The sequence below is a fragment of the Trichinella spiralis genome (genome assembly GCF_000181795.1).
Source record: "Trichinella spiralis strain ISS 195 chromosome Unknown Scfld2, whole genome shotgun sequence".
Taxonomy (NCBI): domain Eukaryota; kingdom Metazoa; phylum Nematoda; class Enoplea; order Trichinellida; family Trichinellidae; genus Trichinella; species Trichinella spiralis.
In genome coordinates, this window is record NW_003526941.1 from 5301080 (window position 1) to 5321604 (window position 20525).

Here is a 20525-nt window from a genome sequence, read left to right on the forward strand (position 1 = left end):
GCATGCTTTTGCAAGCGGGGCTACTCGATTGGCAGGGATCAGTGGTAGGAATTGGGAAAAATGACGGCTCAGCCGGTTGTGCAAGTGGAAAGCTCTGAAGTAGAATTGTCAACTCGTTGACCGAAATTCAGTGTCCGCTTAGCAAAGCGCGTCGGTTTTTCTTCTCTGCCCGCCGCGTCGGCTTGTTGGTTAGTTTTTCGCCACTTTGGCGCCGGGGCGCCGACGGCGCCACCACGCCCCCTGGGCTTCATCATGCCAGGCGCACGTCCTTTCCAACCCATTTGCTGTGTCGATGTGCCGCCTTGAGCGAGACAAGTGCCAGTGAAAAAATCATCTCACGGCTTTGTGGCTGTACGTATGTGTATGCGTGTGGGTCAATACGTGTGTTCTTTCTTCCCATTCTGCAACTGCAACTATACTTACCCCAAGCTGCCAGTAGCATCAATACGAGATATTTGTGCTGTTCGCCAGAATCATCATCATTAACTATTAACTGTTCTACTAGCAGATATTATTAGTATTATTTTGGCTAGTTATTATTTAGATGTATTTATTTGTTAGTTGTTTTTCTTTGTATTTTCACCATTCCCCTTTATATAATGGCGAGTGATCTGTTTTCAACGGGGCAAGTAGAGCGATCGTGGAACGTGAAAATCACTGGGCCGGAAACTCGCCTATTTAGAAAACAAGTGAAACAATTGATGATAATCCGGCGGCTTATTTTCTTCAACTCGTTCACGTACTTGAACGAACTTTATCTGACCATGTGAGAATGGAAAAAATCTGGACTTGATGTTGTTTAAACGACATAACGGCCTGTACGATCGACCATGTAGATGTCGAGGTCGTCGTCGTCACTGCCACACCCGGTGAAACTTATTCACCCCAATCTTGCATACATACATACATACATACACTGGGTTTTCGAAGGTCGTAGTTTTAAAGAGGCACGTGTCTGTTAACCCCAAAATTAACCCCTCAAAATTTGTTTTTTTTTTCAATTTTTTTTACATCTTGATATTATTAACCAACTTTTGTTGTTTTTGCATTTTATTCTTCTGTTGTTGTTTGCACACAAATTTCTTTCATTTAATATTCTCTCTTTCATTTCGCATTCGCTCATTTCTCCAGTCTACTTAGCCCAAATTTTGACAAAGCCCCACCAGACAACAAGACTTCATTCCATTCATCTTTTTCAACTTTTCACTTTATTATTAATCAACGTAAATCTCCCAATTATTACAACTCCAAACTTGCCGATTGTTGAATATGAATTTTCAAACTGACCGAATTTTTCTTTGACATTAGAAATTTTGTTGCATAATAATAATAATAATAATAATAATAATAATGAACTTGATCGTTTATTTTACTTTAATTTAAAAATTTAATTTAAAAAAATTTTCATTTTACCGGTAAATGAACAATTAAAACATACATTCCAATTCAAAAAACAAAAATTGAATGTTCATTTTTTCACACTGTGCAATTTGATTTTCATGAGCAAATTGATTTATTTATTGCACATGATGTTTATAATTTTGTTCGTGTATTTTAAAACTTGGTTGTGTATATTAATTTTCAAAATTAACCATATACGCGTATGATAATCTGTGATTACTTTTTATTAAATAGGATAATAGTACTTGTTTTATAGTTTGCCATTGATCATTGATTCATTGATTGATCGATTGATTCATTCATTCATTCATTCTATTCATTCATTATTTCAATGAATGAATAGATTTTCATTTTCAATTTAAATAAATTTTTAAAATTAACATTTCAACGAGATGAAATGTGTTGTGCTTATTTATTATTTTCACTTTCTTACAGTTTTAATCAGAACGGCACAAAAGAACACAAACACGTTCTGTTTTTGTTATCTGTTGGTGCGCGCAGCAACATGAATGATGACGAAAACGTCAAGTGAAGTTTTCAAACCAGGTTAAAGTGTAGTATTTTTGGAAAATCCACTTTATCAATAATTAATTGCAATATATTTTTCATTGTGAAAAGTGAAAATATGGTTTAAATCAGAACTTGCATTCATAACTTCGAGAGATGATGAACAGAAGAATTTCGATGCTTCCGTTTTTGTTCTTGATTTCTGATCCGGTAAACGTGGCCGTTTACGGGATAATTCTGTGCACAAATTCCTGAAAAGGAATTTCAATTTTCGACACATTCAACGAATGCATTCACACTGCCCACGCAGTGCGTGACAAAGCTTCAATTTAGTTTTCAACCTTTTTTGAACATTCTTTACCCAAATTACAGTAATCATTGTTAATTCAACTCGTTGGAAGTGTAAAACTCGTTTCTAACAAACTATTATATTTGTTTAGGGTTTTGTTTACAAAAATGAAAAACAAAAATTTTTTCTTTTTCATTTTTTTTATTCACAATTACCAGAAGATGGGAGAAAAAGTTGTTCTGAGAAAAATTGTTCGTACATTTGAAAAGATGTTTACTGTAGATGTGTGTTTTTACTTGATCGAAAGAATTGGAATGAAAAATCAATTACGTCAGGAACTTGTTATTAATGAAAGAAAGTTATTGTTTTTTCTTTCTTTTGAATTAACGTGCAACAGTGACGTCATTGATTAAAACTGACCAATTTTATTAAACGTTGCATAAATCGTCAAAATAGGCACTTCAGATGTGTGTTTCAAAGTGAAACACGCTCATTCTCAAGGATAGATAATAATAATAATTCAGGCCACAATAAATGGGACATCGATGCACTCTGCTCAATGGAAATAATTCTATCAACAGTGTATCAGTTACAAAGAAGTAAAGACAGCTTTAAAACAATGTTATTATCAAATGTTGAACACAAAAAGCAACAGTTGTATAAAAGAAAAAAAATATCCATCCGCAATCTATCTATCTATCTGTATATTGTAGAGGATAGAAATATTTCGCAATGTAACAAATAATGTTAACACTTAATTGTTCATACGGGCAAAATTTGTTGAAATAAAAATTTGAATAACATTGTTGTTGTTGTTCGATTTCAAATATCTACTCTATTTGATATTACGAATATTGAATGTCGAAACTATTTGTTGATCATTATCTTTTGCTAAGAGTATTTTGAAATTTCATCACAACAAAAAAAGCAATTGAATTAAACAACAACTTTGATTTTGTCGATAATTGATTTCATTTCAATTGATTGTAAAATTTGAATTTGGTAAATTTTACATGATTTAAATTTCAATTGAATTATAAAATTTCCATTTTCTTTTTCAATCCGTCACTGCTGCTGAACAACAATGAACAGAAAAGTGAACGTTGTGATTGTGAAATCACAAACGGACAAATCGGCGACAAATATGCAAATTTCCAATCATTACGGCGACGCTTTTCTTATCAGAATTGTTGTTATAAAACCGACTGCGCCTTGCCAATCCTGCCATTGTGCGGAATATATTCGTTTCTCTGTAAACACAACAACAAGCGGATATATTTTTTGTACGTATTTGGGCAAAATTTTCACTTTTCTTGAAATGTTCAATTTTCAAATCTGACGGTAAAAAGAAAAATATTCAAATTCGACTTTCCACTGGAACTCAGCCATCACAACGCTTCATCAAAAAACGGTAAGTAAACTTTACACTGTTATTTAATTGAGCATGCAAAACTGCGTTGAAGTTAATCATTTGCTCGTCATCGTTGAATTCAGTTGTTCCCATGTTCAATTGTAATTCGTTTCTACAAAGAAAAGTCATATTTGTGTCTAAACGACGACAGTATATTTATTACACGGTTGTAGTTTTGGTCGGGGATGAAAAATCGTTCAACCACATCAAATTAACATATTTTCACTTGAGATATCATTCGCTTTGTTGTTGTTGTTGTTGTTGAAAATTGTTTATTATTGTCGTCCTTGCAACTTTGTCAGACAACAAGTCATGCTTGAATCATTTTGTACATTATTGTTTTCACCCAAAGTGAACCTGTTTCATTCTCAGTAAATTAGCAAACGATTTAAATTCAGATCATTTTGTAAAAAGTTGCCTTCTAACTGTCATTCCGATGACCGGATGCAAATTTCAGCGTTTTTCATTCTACAAAATTTTGAATCGGTTACAGTAATTTTACAATGTGAATTATTGGATTGTTTTTTCCCCTAACAGATCAGCGTATGCAACGACCACAGCACGATCTTCTGTAGATAAAGTAGACGATTGGAAAACGCGCGGCGTTCACTTTTTTAAGTTGAGATATGCATATGCAAAATAATTAATCACAAGCTATTCTTTATTACAAAAAGGAACACTTTCAATTCAATTTAACGGTACGCTTTTCACCGCAATTTACAATGCATAAAACAGAAATGCTTTTCTTGTTGAACAATTTCTCCATATTATTTGCAAATTGTCTCTCAATGTTCCAACATATTAACCTATACAAAATTCGTAACAAAGTACAAAATCCAGTAATTTCTATTCAAAAATGACCACTGTTCAATCAGGCGGGATGTACAATATCGAACATTGTACCATCAGATACGTTTGTATTTGTTTCGCGTATAAATTACTTAAAAAAATAAAATCCCATATTTGTGCATTTTCATTTTTTTAAACTTGTACAAAAACTGAAATATGTGATTTAAAGAGATTTACCGTAATGTTGATAATGAGGTTTGATTTTTTTGTAAAAGCGTAAATTTCATTTCACTTCATCTTACACAATGTTTTGCATATATTTGTTTGCTTATGAGCGAAAATTTGTAAATACAAATTTTTTTCTTACTTAAATTGTTATTTTTTATAATATACGGTGATAATATTTAAGATTCTTGTTCGTGAATGCAGGAATGGTTTTTTGTTCATTTCATCACCATTTTATCTGTTTTCTGAAAAATAGTTCGAACGTAGATTAAAACTACACTTGAAATCTGAATATCTGAAAGGAATTGGAACTTTAATAGGATCAAAATTATCTGTGATGTTGAATTGATGTTTGTTAAAAGTGATATCTTCAATGAAAAACAGACAAACAAACAAACAAATTGGCTATTTTAAATTAAATTATCATCAGCAAATGCATGAGCTATGTGGTATTGTTTGTTTGTTTTTTTTTCTTTGAATTGTTCGAATATAATTTTTGGTTAATAATTACTGATTGAAGTGAACTTTTCGATATTTTTCATAATATTGAATTAAAATTTTGCCCTACTGAGCAACTTGTGATCAATTGCAAATTATTAAGACAAGCAAAGCAAGATTGGCTGAACTGAAACGTACTGAATTAATTACATGAATGATAATGAATAGATTAAATTACGTCATATTTATTATTAGATATTGCATTTTACTATTCTTTATGTTCGACTGAGTGCTGCTCACCATTGCCGAATCATTTTAAGTAAATATTAAAAAATGCAAAGCGAGATATGAATTTTTAAAATTAAATTTTTTTTCATTTTACTCAATTTGACATTTAAATAAGCATTTCACGAAAGCCTAAAATTTCACACAACGTAGAAATATTCCATGACTAAACGTGATACTGGTAAACGATGCAAAAATTAGGTCTAAGTTGGAAAAAACACTCCACTACCATTGTGCAGTATAGTAACTGACAAAGTAGTCTGTAGTGGATTTAATGGACCATAAGCTGCTGTCTCGACTAATTTCATACCGTTTTCCAGTTGGCTGCTTAATGTGTCCTTGCAAAATGAGTGAACTGTAGTTGAGAATAGTGAATTTCAAAAAATGCAGTGTCATTGGCACACAACACGCTCACGGCGTTAACGTTTTTCATTCCAACCCGGGCAAAAGTTTGGTCTAGAAAAAAAAACAGCAATGGGGCAAATTGCGTTGTGATGCATAAAGGAATAAACAGTTCAACAGTGTGAAGTTCTGGTAAAATTGGCTGTGTCCAAGCACAACATGACTGCTCGTTACGATTATCCGCTTGGTCGATGCTCGATGGCTTGGCCAGCAGGTGGAACAATGAAAACCCACCAGTGTCCTGTTGACGTGTGGAGAATTTAAATTGTCCCTTCAAAAGGTGCTAAGACAACTTTTTCGTTGGCCATTTATAATTTTTCTCTTCTATTTAATCGACCAAGTTGAAGCATGCCAGGAAAAAAATAGAAAATTATAATAATTTTTAACTTTAAAATCTATTCAAGCGAATATCATCAGCAATCTGGACCTGTCGTTTAAATTTTCCCTGATAATTTTATTCTCAATTTTTTTGTATTTTATTGTATTTTATTTTTTCTGATCCATTTCTCCATTATTTCTTTCATCACTGCGCAAAAGTTGAATTTTTATTTTATAAAAATTTCAAACAACACAATAAATAACTCAAACTTCGATAAACTATCAAAAAATAACTTTATTGGGATATGTATTTGTCTTTTTTTAAATCACCGTTTATTTATTTATTTAGTTTGTAAGCGTTTATTAATTTCAATCGTAAAAAATTTTGCATTATCTGCAGCGGCAAAGAAATTTATTGATTACTTTTCATTGGTATAAAGCTTTAAATTATTTAACACTGAAGAAGATTGTTTTATTTCTGCAAAACAATTTTAAATTATGCACACATATTAGATTAGTTTGTTTTGAACGTTTTTTTGTTGAATTTTTCTTTGTATTTAATATTATTTTAAGTTTCACAAAATTATTTGTGTACTCGTAAAAAATCTACTACAGTATGATGATTTCACATGATAAATTCATTTCAACAATGCATTATCACGTAATTATTTCCTGTCTGTTACTGCTAATGTTTTGTTGTACAAATGTTTGTTTTTACATTGATGAAAATTTCCAAAATGATAAAACATATGCATAATGAAGAAAAATTTACCAACCGTACCCGATGCTTATTACATTTTCGCGTAATCTCCCCGAAATATAAGTGTTTTTTCACCGTAAAAGAATGAATTTAGCAACTTTTTAATTTGTTGTGTAAAAATGAAATTGGTATCATTCTAGAATAATAATTTGTTTTGTTTGTGATTTTGTGTATTTGTGCTTGGATTATAAAACAAATTGAATGAACTGAAGATTTTTGCAGTCTTGTGAAAGCTACTTCTTAATCTTGATTGAACTGATAAGTATTTTTGGCAACTGTCACGATTGGTTGGTTCATTTCACTGTTGAAGCAATTGTTTTGAATAAAGGGTACGCATTGCATAATTGTGGTTTGCACTTTGGGCGGCAAAGGGCGGTCGATGATCAGTGTGCTGCAGTTTCGTTTTTTTTCCTAACATGAATCAGCTAAGTTAAATATTACCCCCTGCTGGATAATTGGCTTGTTTGTGGCGCAAAGTCGCCCTGACCTGATAGATAGCTGACCAGTACAAATGTTCCCTGACGACACCGTTGTTCCACTTAATCTTGACACGTTTCCATTGAATTTTACAAAGCCGACTGATCATGGTGCCAATCGGATTACGCGTGGCCGCTGACAGCTGGCGTTGCTTTTCGCTGGCGAAGGCCTAGGCTAGGCGTTCTCCTTGGCCCGGATTACGGTAGTGATCCTCCGTTAGACAAAATAGACCCTCCTTCTGTCACTTCTACTTGTCCTTGGTGTATAGAAGTCAAAAAGCTGAAATTGCAATCATTTAGCTCAACACCAATCCATTCATCTTTTACTTATTCACAAATGACAATGTTGCAGATTATATAGTTTTAAAAAAATTGTGCAAAGATAACTAGTCAAATGCATGATAAGTTTCCAAACTGCAGTTTCAAATCATTGTGGCGATGCTTCGGAAAACGCTGCTTCCGGTAGTTTGGTTTTCATTCTCTTCATGGGATGGTTTCACACGTTCGTGTAACTTTCGCAAATGCTTCTTCAGATCAAAATTTCGACAAAATCCTTTGCCACAAATATGACACGTAAATGGCTTCTTTTCCTGATGAGTATGCATGTGGAATGTCAAATTGTAAACCTGGTGAAAAGCTTTTTGGCAAATGTGACACTTGAACGCTTTTTCACCGTTGTGAGTCATTTTGTGATTTTTATAATTGCCTTTTTGATGAAAACCTTTGCCGCAAAATTCACAAACAAATGGCTTATAACCTAAAAATGACGATGAAAAAATTTTTTCCTTTCGAATGGCTGTGCATTTACCTAGATGAATTCTGGCGTGCGTATTGAGTGTGGAGCTTCGATTGAAAGCTTTGCCGCATGTCTGACACTTGTGCGGCTTTTCATGGGTGTGAATAATTTTATGACGACACAATGTGCTCGCTTGACGAAATCCTTTGCCACACATCTGAAATGTAGAATTTTCACATTTAACAACAACTATGCGTGTTTGATAACAATTTCAGCATATTATCATTCGTGTTAAAATAGCTGTATGTTTGTGTAAGTTAATCTAGCAGAATAGCTGAAATGAAAATTGGCACTAATTTACAATGTTAATTTTATACCATATGTAAAGTAATATCAATTAGTTTACCAATGATGATTATTTTGATCAAAATTTTTGCTACATTTTAAGCTTTTAATTAACGTTTTGACGTTTACCTGATCAATGATTAAGCAAAGACGGTTTTTATGCTTTATGCTTCTAGTTTATCGAATTATCATTATCGAAATTTATATGATAACAAAATGAGCAAACTCATTTATGAAATTTATAATTTTATTGCTGCAAATAAAGAGAGTAAATTAATCAGTGAGGTATATTAGCATAGCATATATATGTGATGTCAATTTGTAAATTTTAAAAACTAATAAAAAGCTCATCATTATTACAGGTTGGCAGAGATGTTAATGGGTTGATCATCGGTTTATTTTTTTATTTAATTACTGATTTAAGTATTGATGAACTTGGTAAAATTATTGAAAATATTAAATAGCACAGAGTAGTTAAGGCTTTAAAGTAATAAACAGAGGTGTTTTTACTGAAATAAGGAAACAAAATTTTACCTTGCACACAAATGGTCTGGCGCCAGTATGCACTGGCATGTGGCGCATCAAGTTGTAATGAGCGTTGAAAACTTTTCCACAGTCAGGACAAACGAATGTTTTTGTCTTCGCCTGTTGCTGTTGAGTAGTTGGTGAATTTCTTTTTGGCGATGCTTTGCTCGTTGAAGCAACAGATTTCTGCTCTTGAGAATTTTCAGTCTGAATTTCGGCTGGTATTTGGTTCGATTCTACTTGTTGATTTATTGTTGCATCAACTCTCGGTGAGCTCATATGCGACTGTCTTTCTTCTAATTCTTTTGGTTCTTCTATGGCTAATTGTAAATATGGATGATAACCGGTTGAAAGGATTGGGACTGGCTTTGTGCCAGTAGCGGCTGCTACGGCTGCTGCTGCGAATACATTATTCATCACCCACAGTGGATACAAAGCATCTGAATTAGGAAGAGATGGCCAAATACCAGGCTGAGGAACTGTGGGATTCCAAAGGCGAGGTATTGCTTGCTGTTGACTGTAAACAATCCACTGTTCACCAATTTTTCTTTGCTCTTGAAAATGTACTTGGTTTAACTGCTGCTGGTGAAGCTGTAGTTGTAACTGCAGTTGTAGCTGTTGATATTGTTGCTGCTGCTGCTGTTGATATTGTTGTTGCTGTTGTTGCTGTGTAGGATCAGGCTGCATGAGTCTTGATACAGAAAAAGATAACGTCTCGTTCATTTTCTCTAACAACTCGCAATCCAACTCACACGAGCGTTGCCACGACCATATGACGATCAAGTGATCAGACCTGAAGCAGCGCAGTGCGAGGCGGGCCATCATGCAAATAACTGACCAATCAGCGTTTGCGCTGGTACAGTAGGAGGCCGGCTGTGGAATAACCAACGAGGAATCAGTGTCGATCGACAAATATGAAATATGATTCTCTACATTGTTTGAGGTCTCCACGTGACCATTACGTAAACATCACACAACAGGCATTTTTCGATATCAGCACTTTCTAAATTACTTGAAGACTTCAATTTTCAAAAGCTTTTTTCAAGAAACAACTTCTTGTTTTAAAATTTTTCACAGCCATTACTTTCTACTTGCAAAAGCAGTTGATTGAAATCATATTTTGATTTTTAGTTTTTTCTTTAAGAACAAAAAAAGTATAAATCTCTTTACAATGACGTGAAATTTCTATCACACGCAATTTCCATTTTAAATCACAATATGACTTTTCTTTCATCCTCGTTCATATATAAAGGCAAAAATGAATTTTGTCATCGTCGACAAGTAAGTTTATGCATATAATGTATTTCAATTATCTGGCAGCAAAATGCCTGTTAGCTTCGACATAAAAATTTGCCGCTTATATGAGCAGAGCGAAAAGAGCCTACGTTCAATGAAGCGATTTTTCACTCTCGCTGCTTATTACGCAGAAATAGGGAAAAATTTGTGATGACTTTGCATAACGGTCGATTATGAAACGCTCTTTTGCGCAGATGGTCGGATTTGTTCAGCGATTTCAAAGTGACTTAGTTCAAAGTAAGCTGGTGGGCGTTTTCTTTAAATTTAATTAGCAAAAATGTTCATCTCAACAACGTCTGTCATTTATTGAAATTCTAATTTTATTGGAAATTTTAAACATCGCCTAATTACATTTAAAATTAATTAATTAATTAATTAATTACCGTTTTGAATGGTGGTTCATTTTTTGAAAAAAGCCTGTATAATTTAAATGACATTTTAATTGTATTTTACGCGAATGCAAAAGAAATGCGAGTTTATTGCTTTCATCTACAATATCAGGGCACAGTGCAGGCGGATAAGTGTAAACGCTGGCGTTATTCATTGAGATGCAGTTTTTCTTTTGACTGATCATAGGAAAAGCGCAACAACGAAAATGATGATTGAGGTTTCATTCTTTGAGAAAAGCGTAAAGAGGGAAATGGCGGTTTATGATGATTCCAATGGTTCAGCGCCTCTTTTGCATCTTTTTCTGGATCCGCTTTGGCAATTGAACGGGTTTACTGAACCGAACGATTTAGTGGTCAATTAGCGGAATGAAAAGCGCGCTGGCGGTTTGCGCTTGACGCAGACTTGACCACTAGCAGATTTATCAGTTCCGACCTGTCCAAAGCGTGCAGACAAAAGCCTGTGAAAAGGTGGCAGTTGATCGCTGAGGCGCGAAAGTGGCTGGCCAGAATTCGCACCTTGACCATTATTCACCTGATGGTCAATTACAGTCCAGCGGCACCTGGAACCATGACGAGCGTTAATCTCACCTACATAATTATCGCCGACTCCCCGTGGCCATTGTACAAAAGGGGGCAAACGGACAACGAGATGGCCTATCGCCAACGTTTGTTCTATACAGACAATACGGCGCTGCTGCGCTTGCCAGCTTGATGGCAAGCTGACTTTTCAAACGCTCATGAGTATATGATCAAGGGCTTCTCTGTTTCACCGCTGACCAGTGCTGGTCAAATAGTGACAACTTCTAGGTCGGTTTTTTCCACTCACTGACCAATTGACAGGGCCCATTGTACCGCCTTTTTTCCTCACCAGAAGCTTTCACCACAGTTTGATCACTTTGTGACATGCTGTTTGTCGTGACCAGTTCTCTTCAAACATATCCGTCACCTATTATCTGATGTGCCATTGTTACAAAGTCAGCAGGTCGACAGTCAACTATCCTTTCACAGAAGCTTTTTCATTGTTCACCTGTTCATCCATATCCATCCGTCATTTGGACAACTAGCTTCACCGCATTCTCATTATTAGTCTCCTTGAAACGACTAACTCGAGCAGTTTCTTAGCATTTAGTTTTCATTTTTGAAATTACACTTTGCATGATTGAAATCAATAATTTTTAATAATCACTCGTCATACTTTAAATATTAAAAATAATGTAAAAAACTAGAAATGTAAAAGAAAATTCACATGCAGCCCCCCAACATAATTGCATACGCTTGTACGAAGTATTTTAATTGCGCGCGCACGCGCACACACGCACACTTTGAATAAAGACGTAGCTAAAGCGATGGTCATTCACTGACCAGTCATGATGTGCATGCAATTCAACGCAAAATGCATATTTCATTTTTACGCAACATTGGCAACTGTTGATCAAATTTGCTTAAACACAAACCTATTGCGTGTTGTTGGTTAAAAACACGTTGTACGTGCAGTTGGAATGAATTTCTTGCATAAGTGAAAAATGATATTTGCACCTGAACTATTATTATTTGAAACGATTGAAAAGTAGTTTTTTAAATGAATGAGTAATTTGTACTTTTATTTTCGTATAACTTTATCGCTCTAAAATGTTGTCATTACTATATCATTTGTTTGATGGAGTGAATTTTAATGTCTAATTATCATCATCTTATGCATTTTACGCAACTGTTTGGCAGTTGAAACAGTATTTTACTTTTTTTCCTGACTTTGTAATTTGGTGATAATTTCAGTGATAGCGAGAGTTCAGCTTACTGTGAACAGATGTCATTTTTGTTATGTGGATATTTGTAAAGAAGGCGAAAAAATAGGCAAACATGCGATATGTCGCATTAAGTCAGATTACGCGAGGTCAATAATTTTGATTTTTCACAAGTCAACATCCCTGTATGTCAGACCCAACGGTGAAGATTATTGTCAGTGCTTTCTCTTTTAGAGGTCGAGATCTCACTTGTGACCTGCCAATTAAACTTAGCCTGCATTGTTTGTCACACCCACACGGTTCAAACAGACCGTCTGGATCAAAGTGGTAATTATTGGCTTTGTCATTGCATTGGTTCGTTTGGAGTGGGTCAGTAGTCATTCGTCTTTTTCCACTGAAATGCATTGTCCTCGCTTGGGCGTGATTTTTTGCCCCTGACCATTTGTAATTTGTCCCCTTAATACCACTGCACCTCCTACTGTTCAGCTGTGGCGGCAAACGGGGAGAGAGAGAGAAAAAGCGAAAATTGACAATCCTTATTCATTGAATTTCTGCTCAGTGTAGAGTTCACCAAACTGGAACTTTGACTTTTTCTTTGTTTTCCATATTTCCCTTTTCTCTTTTTGCTTTTCTCATCTCATCATTATAAAACAACCGATATTTAGCAAGAAAAATTGTGTTCATTTATTTTGATTTTTCACTCAAATCAAGGATGTGTTGAAAATTATTCTACATCTACGGTGATTAGGCGTATGTGTATGTCAAGAAGTGAAAAGTATGAAATAAACCGTAACACTCTTGGAGAGCAGTGAAAATATATTCACCTGTTGAAAACGGCCATCGACTTTGGCTTTGGGAAAATTAATTTTCAAATAAAATATACAAATGGAAATGGAATTAAATTTTTAGTTGTAAAATGAATTTATAATTATTAATGTGCAGGTAAAGTTGATTTGAGAATGAATTCCCTTCTGTTTTCTTCGACGGCAAGCGGAAAGTAGAAATTCTCGAGAAGATTTTAATTGTTAATTTGACAAATGAATTTTTCAAAAAGCCACATTAAATTTTCAATTCATTGTGAAAGAATTTGTAATTTGAGAGACACTTTTGCAGTGTTTCCGTTGTCGATTGGTTTCCAGTTTGTGATGATTTTCATGGTGGTGACGAGGACGAATTCTGAACCACGACGTCGAAGCACTTTTCAGACGATTAAGCAATAACGAGAACAATTTAGCGGCGACAATTTGCCAAACTGAAAATGCATCGGAATTCGACGAACAAGCGAACGAAGGTGTTTTTTCAGGATAGGGAAATAGGCCAATTGAGACTGCCTGCCTGGGACAGGACAGGCGGGCGGGCACCCCACCTTCTTTTTCGATATTTGTGGATTTTCAATCAAGACCCATTGCTGACAAACGTTGACAAATTGCCCAGCATGACCACGCACATTCGGACTCCCAAGTGGTTGTTGTGCCCTTCGCCAAGCTGGCCAACCAGAAATGCTACCGCAGAATGTTGTTCACTTTGGGGATTTTTCCCCATTTCTTTTTCGTTTTTCTTTTCTGGCCAAAATTTCAACATCACTCACCACTCACTGCACGGCAATTTGTTCACTGCTAAATTGCATTTCACAACTGGGCAAACCGTGAGATGATGGCAACACAAACAAGTTTTTCTTGCGATATAACTGGAGATATTAATTTGAAAATTTTCCAACACCAACGGACAGCAGCTAGCTGTAGGATTTGCACCAAAAAAAAACCAAAGAAACAGCAACACCTTTTTTTCCAAAGGAATTTACAATTTTTCCACATAATCTGCATAATTACAAAAAAAATAATAGCATTTTTTAAAATCACTTTGAACGTCAATCTTGAAAGCAATTTATTATTTATTTATTTACACATCTTGGTTTGTTTCGACATTTTTTGAGTAGTAATTTTTCAAAATGTTCAAGCTAGCTGTAAATTGTATCATGAAAATACAACAAGCAGTATAACGATGAACTGGACCACCATCTGAAACGGATAATTCATTCATTCATTCATAAGTCGAGAAATGTTCTTATTTTTCTTATTTAAAATTTACATTCCAATTTCAGTCACATCTGCTATTTTTGTCATTTATTTATATCGTTTTATTTGTTTCAGTGTGATTAGAAATTTTTTTTTATTTTCAAAGAAAACTTTCGTACTATTTGTGATCACATATCGGTATTTTTTGTTTGTTAAAAATCCCGGGCAAGTATTCGTTAAAAAGGCGTATTCTGTAATTTTGTGCGTGCGTAATTTTCCAAATTATCAATTTCAATTCTTTGCAGTTCAGAAAACAAACTATTATTTTCAATCATTCAGCTTGTTTTCAAGAAATATGTTTGCTTGACTTTTCTATCACTGATATCACAAATATATTTCAAGGTGATTTTTTCCTTTCCTGCACATGTACATTTTTAATTTTGCTTACTTGGTCTGTATCGAATAATTTCAACAGTTAGCTTGTTTGTCATTTCAATGTTTCAATTTTCCTAATGTTAAGTTATTGTTCTGAATATTATACTTGTGATGAGTAGCATTCGAGACGTTTTCGGATGGCTTTTTATTTGAGCATTGCTTGGCTTTGTGACTCTGAAGAATATGCTACTAGAAAGAGCATTGAACAGCTTTACAAGGATTAGTATAAGTGAATCGTTGGTTTCTGATTACACTCTTTGCAACTACGTGGAAACGACAACAACAATCAGTCAACTAGAAGCTAAGTGGAATTTCTTTCAAAGCGCCTTGATGTCTGAAACTCTTTGCGATGTGCAATTGATGCGAATTCTCACCAGTCTATACTTTCTTGGGTATACTGTAACATTTTCTCAGACAGCCACACTTTATAATCCTGCCAAGAAGCCAATCGTTATTGACGACGATTGCCTGCAACGTTAAGTGTGACGCGTGTTATTGATGAAGAAAAAAACGGTCACCTCTACTGTAATGAATACTTCCTTCTGGCTGACCGTCATTCAAAGTTCACCAAATGACAAATTTTCAGTCAACTTTTATCGCGAATATTCAATTACATGGTCTATAATAATTGACTTTTTAAGACTTTTATTTTTAATTGAAGGAAATCACATGAAGGAAATTTTTCAAATTAAAAACAAATTGGCATTTTTTATAGAACTTTACAGCTCATGTAAATCTATGTATGCTTCGTGTTTAAAATTGGTGGCATTTTGTGAATAATTTCACATCGGCAAGCTTGTTATTGTTCATAAATTTAACATTGTGCAACAGATTTGTGAAGATGCATCCATAAGTTTTTTTCACATAGCTCACTATTTTAAATCTTGAGGAAGAAAAGAAATAGATAAAGAGAAAAATATTTGCATGCACACACACACACACACATATATGTGTGAAAGATAAAGTGATGCAAAATGGGCTTGTTAATCAAATGTAAGTGAAAATTTGATTTCATCATTGAGTGATCACTTTAGCGCATATGTGCTTTCTTTGTAATGATAAGAAAGCGGCTTTATCTCTTGAAGCGGACTGAATAGGTTTGGTCGATTGAGCACAGTTTTCAAATATTCAAGTGCGTTTCTAGAACAATGTTGTGTGTGTGAAGAAGAACAACAAAACGCAGACAAAATTTAATTTTTCTAATTTATACATAAAAATGCATAATTCTGCAAAATCTGCCGAGTGGAAATCGTTAAATGTGTAATATTTTTTTCCTCTTCAAGCGGTTTCCTTTCGTATTGCTTCGTAACCTGTATTGCTCTTTATTAGCGTATCGATCAGCTAATGGGAAGCACACAATGGGGTTACCGGAAACCAGCTCCATTTGCTAGCCTCTGCGACAGCCATTTAGGGCGACAACAGGAACGCATCTCAGCGGGTGCGCACGCGCCATTTCACACCTTTGCCTTTCAGAAGCGCTGCGGGCGCGTCCAAACGGACTTGACTGGGCGCCTGGTGAAAAGCTTGACCAAATCCGCTAATTAAGCCGCTAATGAACGCCAGTTGCCAAAATGTAAGCGGCCCAGCGGGCGCCTTAAGCCAGCTTGGATATTACAGTATTCAGCTTGAAAGTGACGCGTTTGTTTTGCTTAGCTTTTGCTGACCCAGTAGAAACATGCTGATCACATCTGTTAGCACAACCCATAGAGGTCATTATTACTTACTTTTTTCCAAACTGAGTTGAGTCAGTTTTGAGATAAAAAAAACAATATTAATCCAATGACGTTTAAACGCAGCAGCAGTAGCAGTGGCTGTTTTCTTGTCCCTTCTTACTGACCTTTTGCAGAGGCTGACTTTGATGCTACAAATCTTAAACTAACTGTTTGTTTACAATTGGTATTTAATGTGAATTTTTGAAAATAAATGAAATTTTTGACTCTTTAAAAAGAAGTTTGTTTTAGTATCCAAATCGTTTAGTGGCTTTCTTTCTGAGCTTTCTGAATTTTCAGAACCATAAAAGACATTTAATAAAATGGATATGGAATAATAATTTTTTTTCTTTTTTTTCATTTACTAGTGTTAAATGTAGTTTTCTCTGAGTATGAAATCATTTTCGCTTTTTTGAATATTCATTTATTCAATATTAATGTTAATTTGATGAAAAATTGTGTTTGGTGGAAATTGTAAAATTCCAGAAATACTATTTATGTACGGAAAGCAAAAATGTTTAATCAATTATCCACAGATGTAACAGAAGAGGACAGTTTTTTGTCAACTTGGCTTATTGTTGTGATGAAATTAATTTCTTTGAGCACTAAGGTCCAGCTCGAAAAGTAATGCTGAATACAGCGGTTAATAAACACAAACCACTGAAATTACTTAATTATTACGACTGTGTGTGTGCGTAATTCAAATGTGTAGCTGATTGAATTTAACTAATTTTAAATTTATAAATTTCACCGGTAAATTAATATAAAATTTTGCCATGATTTTTATTTGACAGATTTGTATGAAACAAATGGTCACAAAATTATCTGCATTTTTTCATTGTGGTTAAATTATATCTGCATTTATTTTAGTTGAATTGCAAAATAATTTCACATTTTGATCAACCAGATATTTGTTTTTGTGAAACCGTTTGCTAATAATTTCTTCAAGCTGAATCCTATTAAAAGTTTAAACAGTTGTGTCATTTAAAAAATATTTATTTTTGAAAGCTATTCAAAGCATTTGTTTCTCTAATTGTGTTTCGTTATCATTAAAATCGGAATTTGAAAAAGTATAAAAACGTGAAATATTGACGAAGAAAAGCTGAACAGTGCGACAGTGCCATGATGAATGTTGATTTTGCTGCGATATTATTGAAATCATGAGTAAAATTTTATTTTAAAATAGGACTTTACCTTATTATTATTTTTTATTTAATTTATGTGACGCGTGGATAAATAATTTACTGAAATTTTTTAATGAGCATTAATCTGTTTTACCAGTGCTATTTAAGCTGAAGTTGATGAGACTAAAATACGCACTTTCAAAAAAAAAAGAAAATGAGAACCGGCTGCTTGCTGCCTATTCTTTTTCTTGCTATTTTTTTCACACCGACAGTTCAGCAAAGCTTTGCAAGTGAAAAACTTTTAAAAAGAACATGCGCAGTACCTGAGGTTCTTGCACGGAAGGACATTGTAGAGCCTTGTCCAAGTGGTAAACATGCGTAGATTTTTCTTTATGAATAAACGAATTAATGAATACAATTAAAAAAATAAATATTTAAAATGGATGTCTTTTTTTATAATAACAAAGATGCCACGTATCCTGTGAAAATAGAAAATGTCGTGCTTCATTCCAAGGTATGTAAAGATGGAAAAGTGCTTGTGAAACTTAATTTAAAAAATCCTGGAGATGATATCCCCGATGCAGATATTACTGCCTCTGTAAAACACTTTGGATTTGTAAAGAAAGAAAATAAGTGTGGCTGGAAAAGTAGCAAACAATTTAAGAAAAAGTAAGTGAGACAAATTTGAAATGCACCTCACAGGATCACTTTGAAAGATAGCAGAAGTTTTCTTGGCCGATAAAATTTACTGTTCCTTTCATGATGCTTCAAAAATATGCAAAATTTTCTTTCAGCTTAGACGTTGCGTCTTTCCAAGTTGTAAAATCTGGATCATCGTCAAAATCTTTAACTGTCGATTTACAACAATATTCAAAGAAAGCTCTTCATAAGAAAAGAGTAAGCTAACTTTGGAAAATTTGAAATAATCACTGTAGAAGCTCTAATGTGAACTTAATTTGATAAGTTGCTGATTTTATAATTTATTTTTCTCAACTTTCGTGAACTTAACCCATTACTTGTTGTTTTTTTTTGTCCCATCTTCACAATGACCCTATTCATAATAGCAAATGTTGTAGCAAGCTTATGCCGTTGACCTGTATTTGTCTTCAAAATCACGTCCAGATGCAACATTGGCATGCGTTCACCTGGAATTTTCTCTCTACGATTTTCTGGAATAATTCGCGTTACGTATTATTGCAAAAATTTATATTTACAATTGCAAATGCTACAATTGTTTATTTATAACTATGTCATGAAATAAATGTAGTGTAACATTTTTTTAAGCATTTAATAATTCTGTACTGTTAATGTAATGTTAATGTTAAGAAATTAATATCAGGAAAGTGTTACAGCTTTTACCGTGGTGGAAAAATAATCCATGAATAAAAGAGCTCTGCTTGTATAGTGCTGTCTGTCTAGAAACATTATCAGAAAGAAAAAAAAATTAAGCTTGTTTTGGAACATTTATTTTCTGCAATATTCTGGGAAATTCTATTATGAATGCATAATTGCATAATGATATCAAGAATCATATGGCAAATTTTCAAATTCATGAATAGAATGATTCGTAGATGCGACTTGAGATAATTGAAAGATTAATAAAATCACACTGTATATAATATTATGCGTTTATCAAGAGGAAAAACCAACGCGTTCATAGTGATTCAAAATCTTTTCAATTGCATTCACGTAAGCGGCAGTTCTGAGGTCCATGTCGAGATTATACTGTTTGGCGGTTGCAATGATTTCCTGAATGGCAAGAGTTTTCTTAATGAATGAATTAAAATTCATTTTACATACCTTTGCCGATTGCTGCATAGTCTGACTCAGAGCAAATTCGACGATGCTCGATTCGTTGAGTGCCTAAAAAATTGAGAAAATTAAAAATTTCATAGAAAATATAATTTCTATTTTATATCTCAGTATAAAAGTGTGTATAAGATGCGTAGCATGTGTGATATCTCAGAAAACCATGTACACAGTGGTTATTTACTTCTGTTTCATTGTCCAAAATTGTGCTTAATTTGCTTATCACTTCCAGAAACGATGCATCGTTTACTTTAGACAAATGTGCTAGTTTTTGAATGCTTTCTAAAATGAAAATAACAGCATCAAATATTACATAATAGTTTGTTTATTTATTTATTTATTTATGCTTATAACTAAATACCCAGAAGAAGACGATTTGTTTCACCGCTGAGGTATGGTGTCATACGCCCAAATTGAACATGATTTAAATTCTTTAACCATTCAAAGTAGGATACTGTTACTCCACCAGCGTTTGCATATATGTCAGGAATTATGAGCACATTCTTTTCTCGAAGAATTCGATCCGCCACTGGAGTAATTGGACCATTTGCTGCTTCGACTATAATCTTAGTAAAGCAACCGGAAAAACGTGCATTTGAAAGTATTTTTATAGAAATTTTTTTAAAGTTTTACTTTCGCGTTTATTTTTTCTGCATTTGAAGCATCGATAACACGTTCGACTGCTGCCGGAATCAGCAGGTCACAGTTTGCAAACAAGATCAGATCTTTTTCTTTTGCACGGCTAGTTTCTGCTCCACAATAGCCGACAATTGAACCATTTTGCTAAAATAAGCAGGAATTCTTTGCAAGGTTCACTTAGGCGAACATTAATTTACCTTTTTGTAAGCTTGTAGCTCAGCTAGATTTAGACCATTGGCATTGTACACTGCACAGTTTCGCTCAATTACGCCCACGCAACGGGCACCGGATTGAACCAAAAATGCCGCGGCATTCGAGCCTACGTTACCGAAGCCCTAGGCAAAATGTCATTATCTTCTCAAAGTAGAAACAAAATTTATAAAAAAAAACAATGAACTTACTTGAACAACGAACGTTTTATCCAAAAAGCCTGTGTTTAAGGAAACTTTTTTCATGTACT

At 34.1% G+C, this 20525-nt stretch overlaps 6 protein-coding genes across 6 annotated transcripts; 2 read left to right on the forward strand and 4 right to left on the reverse strand.

The window, feature by feature from the left end:
• Window positions 1–60: 60 nt before the first annotated feature.
• On the forward strand, window positions 61–518 carry Tsp_05789 (conserved hypothetical protein). The gene is made up of 2 exons (XM_003380007.1): window positions 61–99; window positions 132–518. The coding sequence occupies exons 1-2, from the start codon at window positions 61–63 to the stop codon at window positions 516–518; spliced, it is 426 nt and encodes a 141-aa protein (XP_003380055.1).
• A 2796-nt stretch (window positions 519–3314) lies between these two features.
• Tsp_05788 (conserved hypothetical protein) lies at window positions 3315–3701 on the reverse strand. Its single transcript, XM_003380008.1, has 2 exons — window positions 3608–3701; window positions 3315–3532 (listed from the first exon to the last, which is right to left on the reverse strand). The coding sequence occupies exons 1-2, from the start codon at window positions 3699–3701 to the stop codon at window positions 3315–3317; spliced, it is 312 nt and encodes a 103-aa protein (XP_003380056.1).
• A 1869-nt stretch (window positions 3702–5570) lies between these two features.
• On the reverse strand, window positions 5571–6055 carry Tsp_05787 (30S ribosomal protein S19). The gene is made up of 3 exons (XM_003380009.1): window positions 6041–6055; window positions 5816–6018; window positions 5571–5700 (listed from the first exon to the last, which is right to left on the reverse strand). Exons 1-3 carry the CDS (start codon window positions 6053–6055, stop codon window positions 5571–5573), a joined length of 348 nt encoding a protein of 115 aa, XP_003380057.1.
• Window positions 6056–7723: 1668 nt separating this feature from the next.
• Tsp_05786 (Fez family zinc finger protein 2) lies at window positions 7724–12739 on the reverse strand. The gene is made up of 5 exons (XM_003380010.1): window positions 12584–12739; window positions 12047–12128; window positions 8917–9461; window positions 8110–8254; window positions 7724–8058 (listed from the first exon to the last, which is right to left on the reverse strand). Exons 1-5 carry the CDS (start codon window positions 12737–12739, stop codon window positions 7724–7726), a joined length of 1263 nt encoding a protein of 420 aa, XP_003380058.1.
• Window positions 12740–13293: 554 nt separating this feature from the next.
• On the forward strand, window positions 13294–15264 carry Tsp_05785 (hypothetical protein). Its single transcript, XM_003380011.1, has 4 exons — window positions 13294–13331; window positions 13540–13625; window positions 14689–14751; window positions 14939–15264. The coding sequence occupies exons 1-4, from the start codon at window positions 13294–13296 to the stop codon at window positions 15262–15264; spliced, it is 513 nt and encodes a 170-aa protein (XP_003380059.1).
• Window positions 15265–18407: 3143 nt separating this feature from the next.
• Tsp_05784 (glutamate dehydrogenase) lies at window positions 18408–20520 on the reverse strand. Its single transcript, XM_003380012.1, has 9 exons — window positions 20467–20520; window positions 20263–20400; window positions 20060–20209; window positions 19788–19992; window positions 19611–19708; window positions 19418–19480; window positions 19264–19384; window positions 18668–18786; window positions 18408–18461 (listed from the first exon to the last, which is right to left on the reverse strand). The coding sequence occupies exons 1-9, from the start codon at window positions 20518–20520 to the stop codon at window positions 18408–18410; spliced, it is 1002 nt and encodes a 333-aa protein (XP_003380060.1).
• Window positions 20521–20525: the final 5 nt, after the last annotated feature.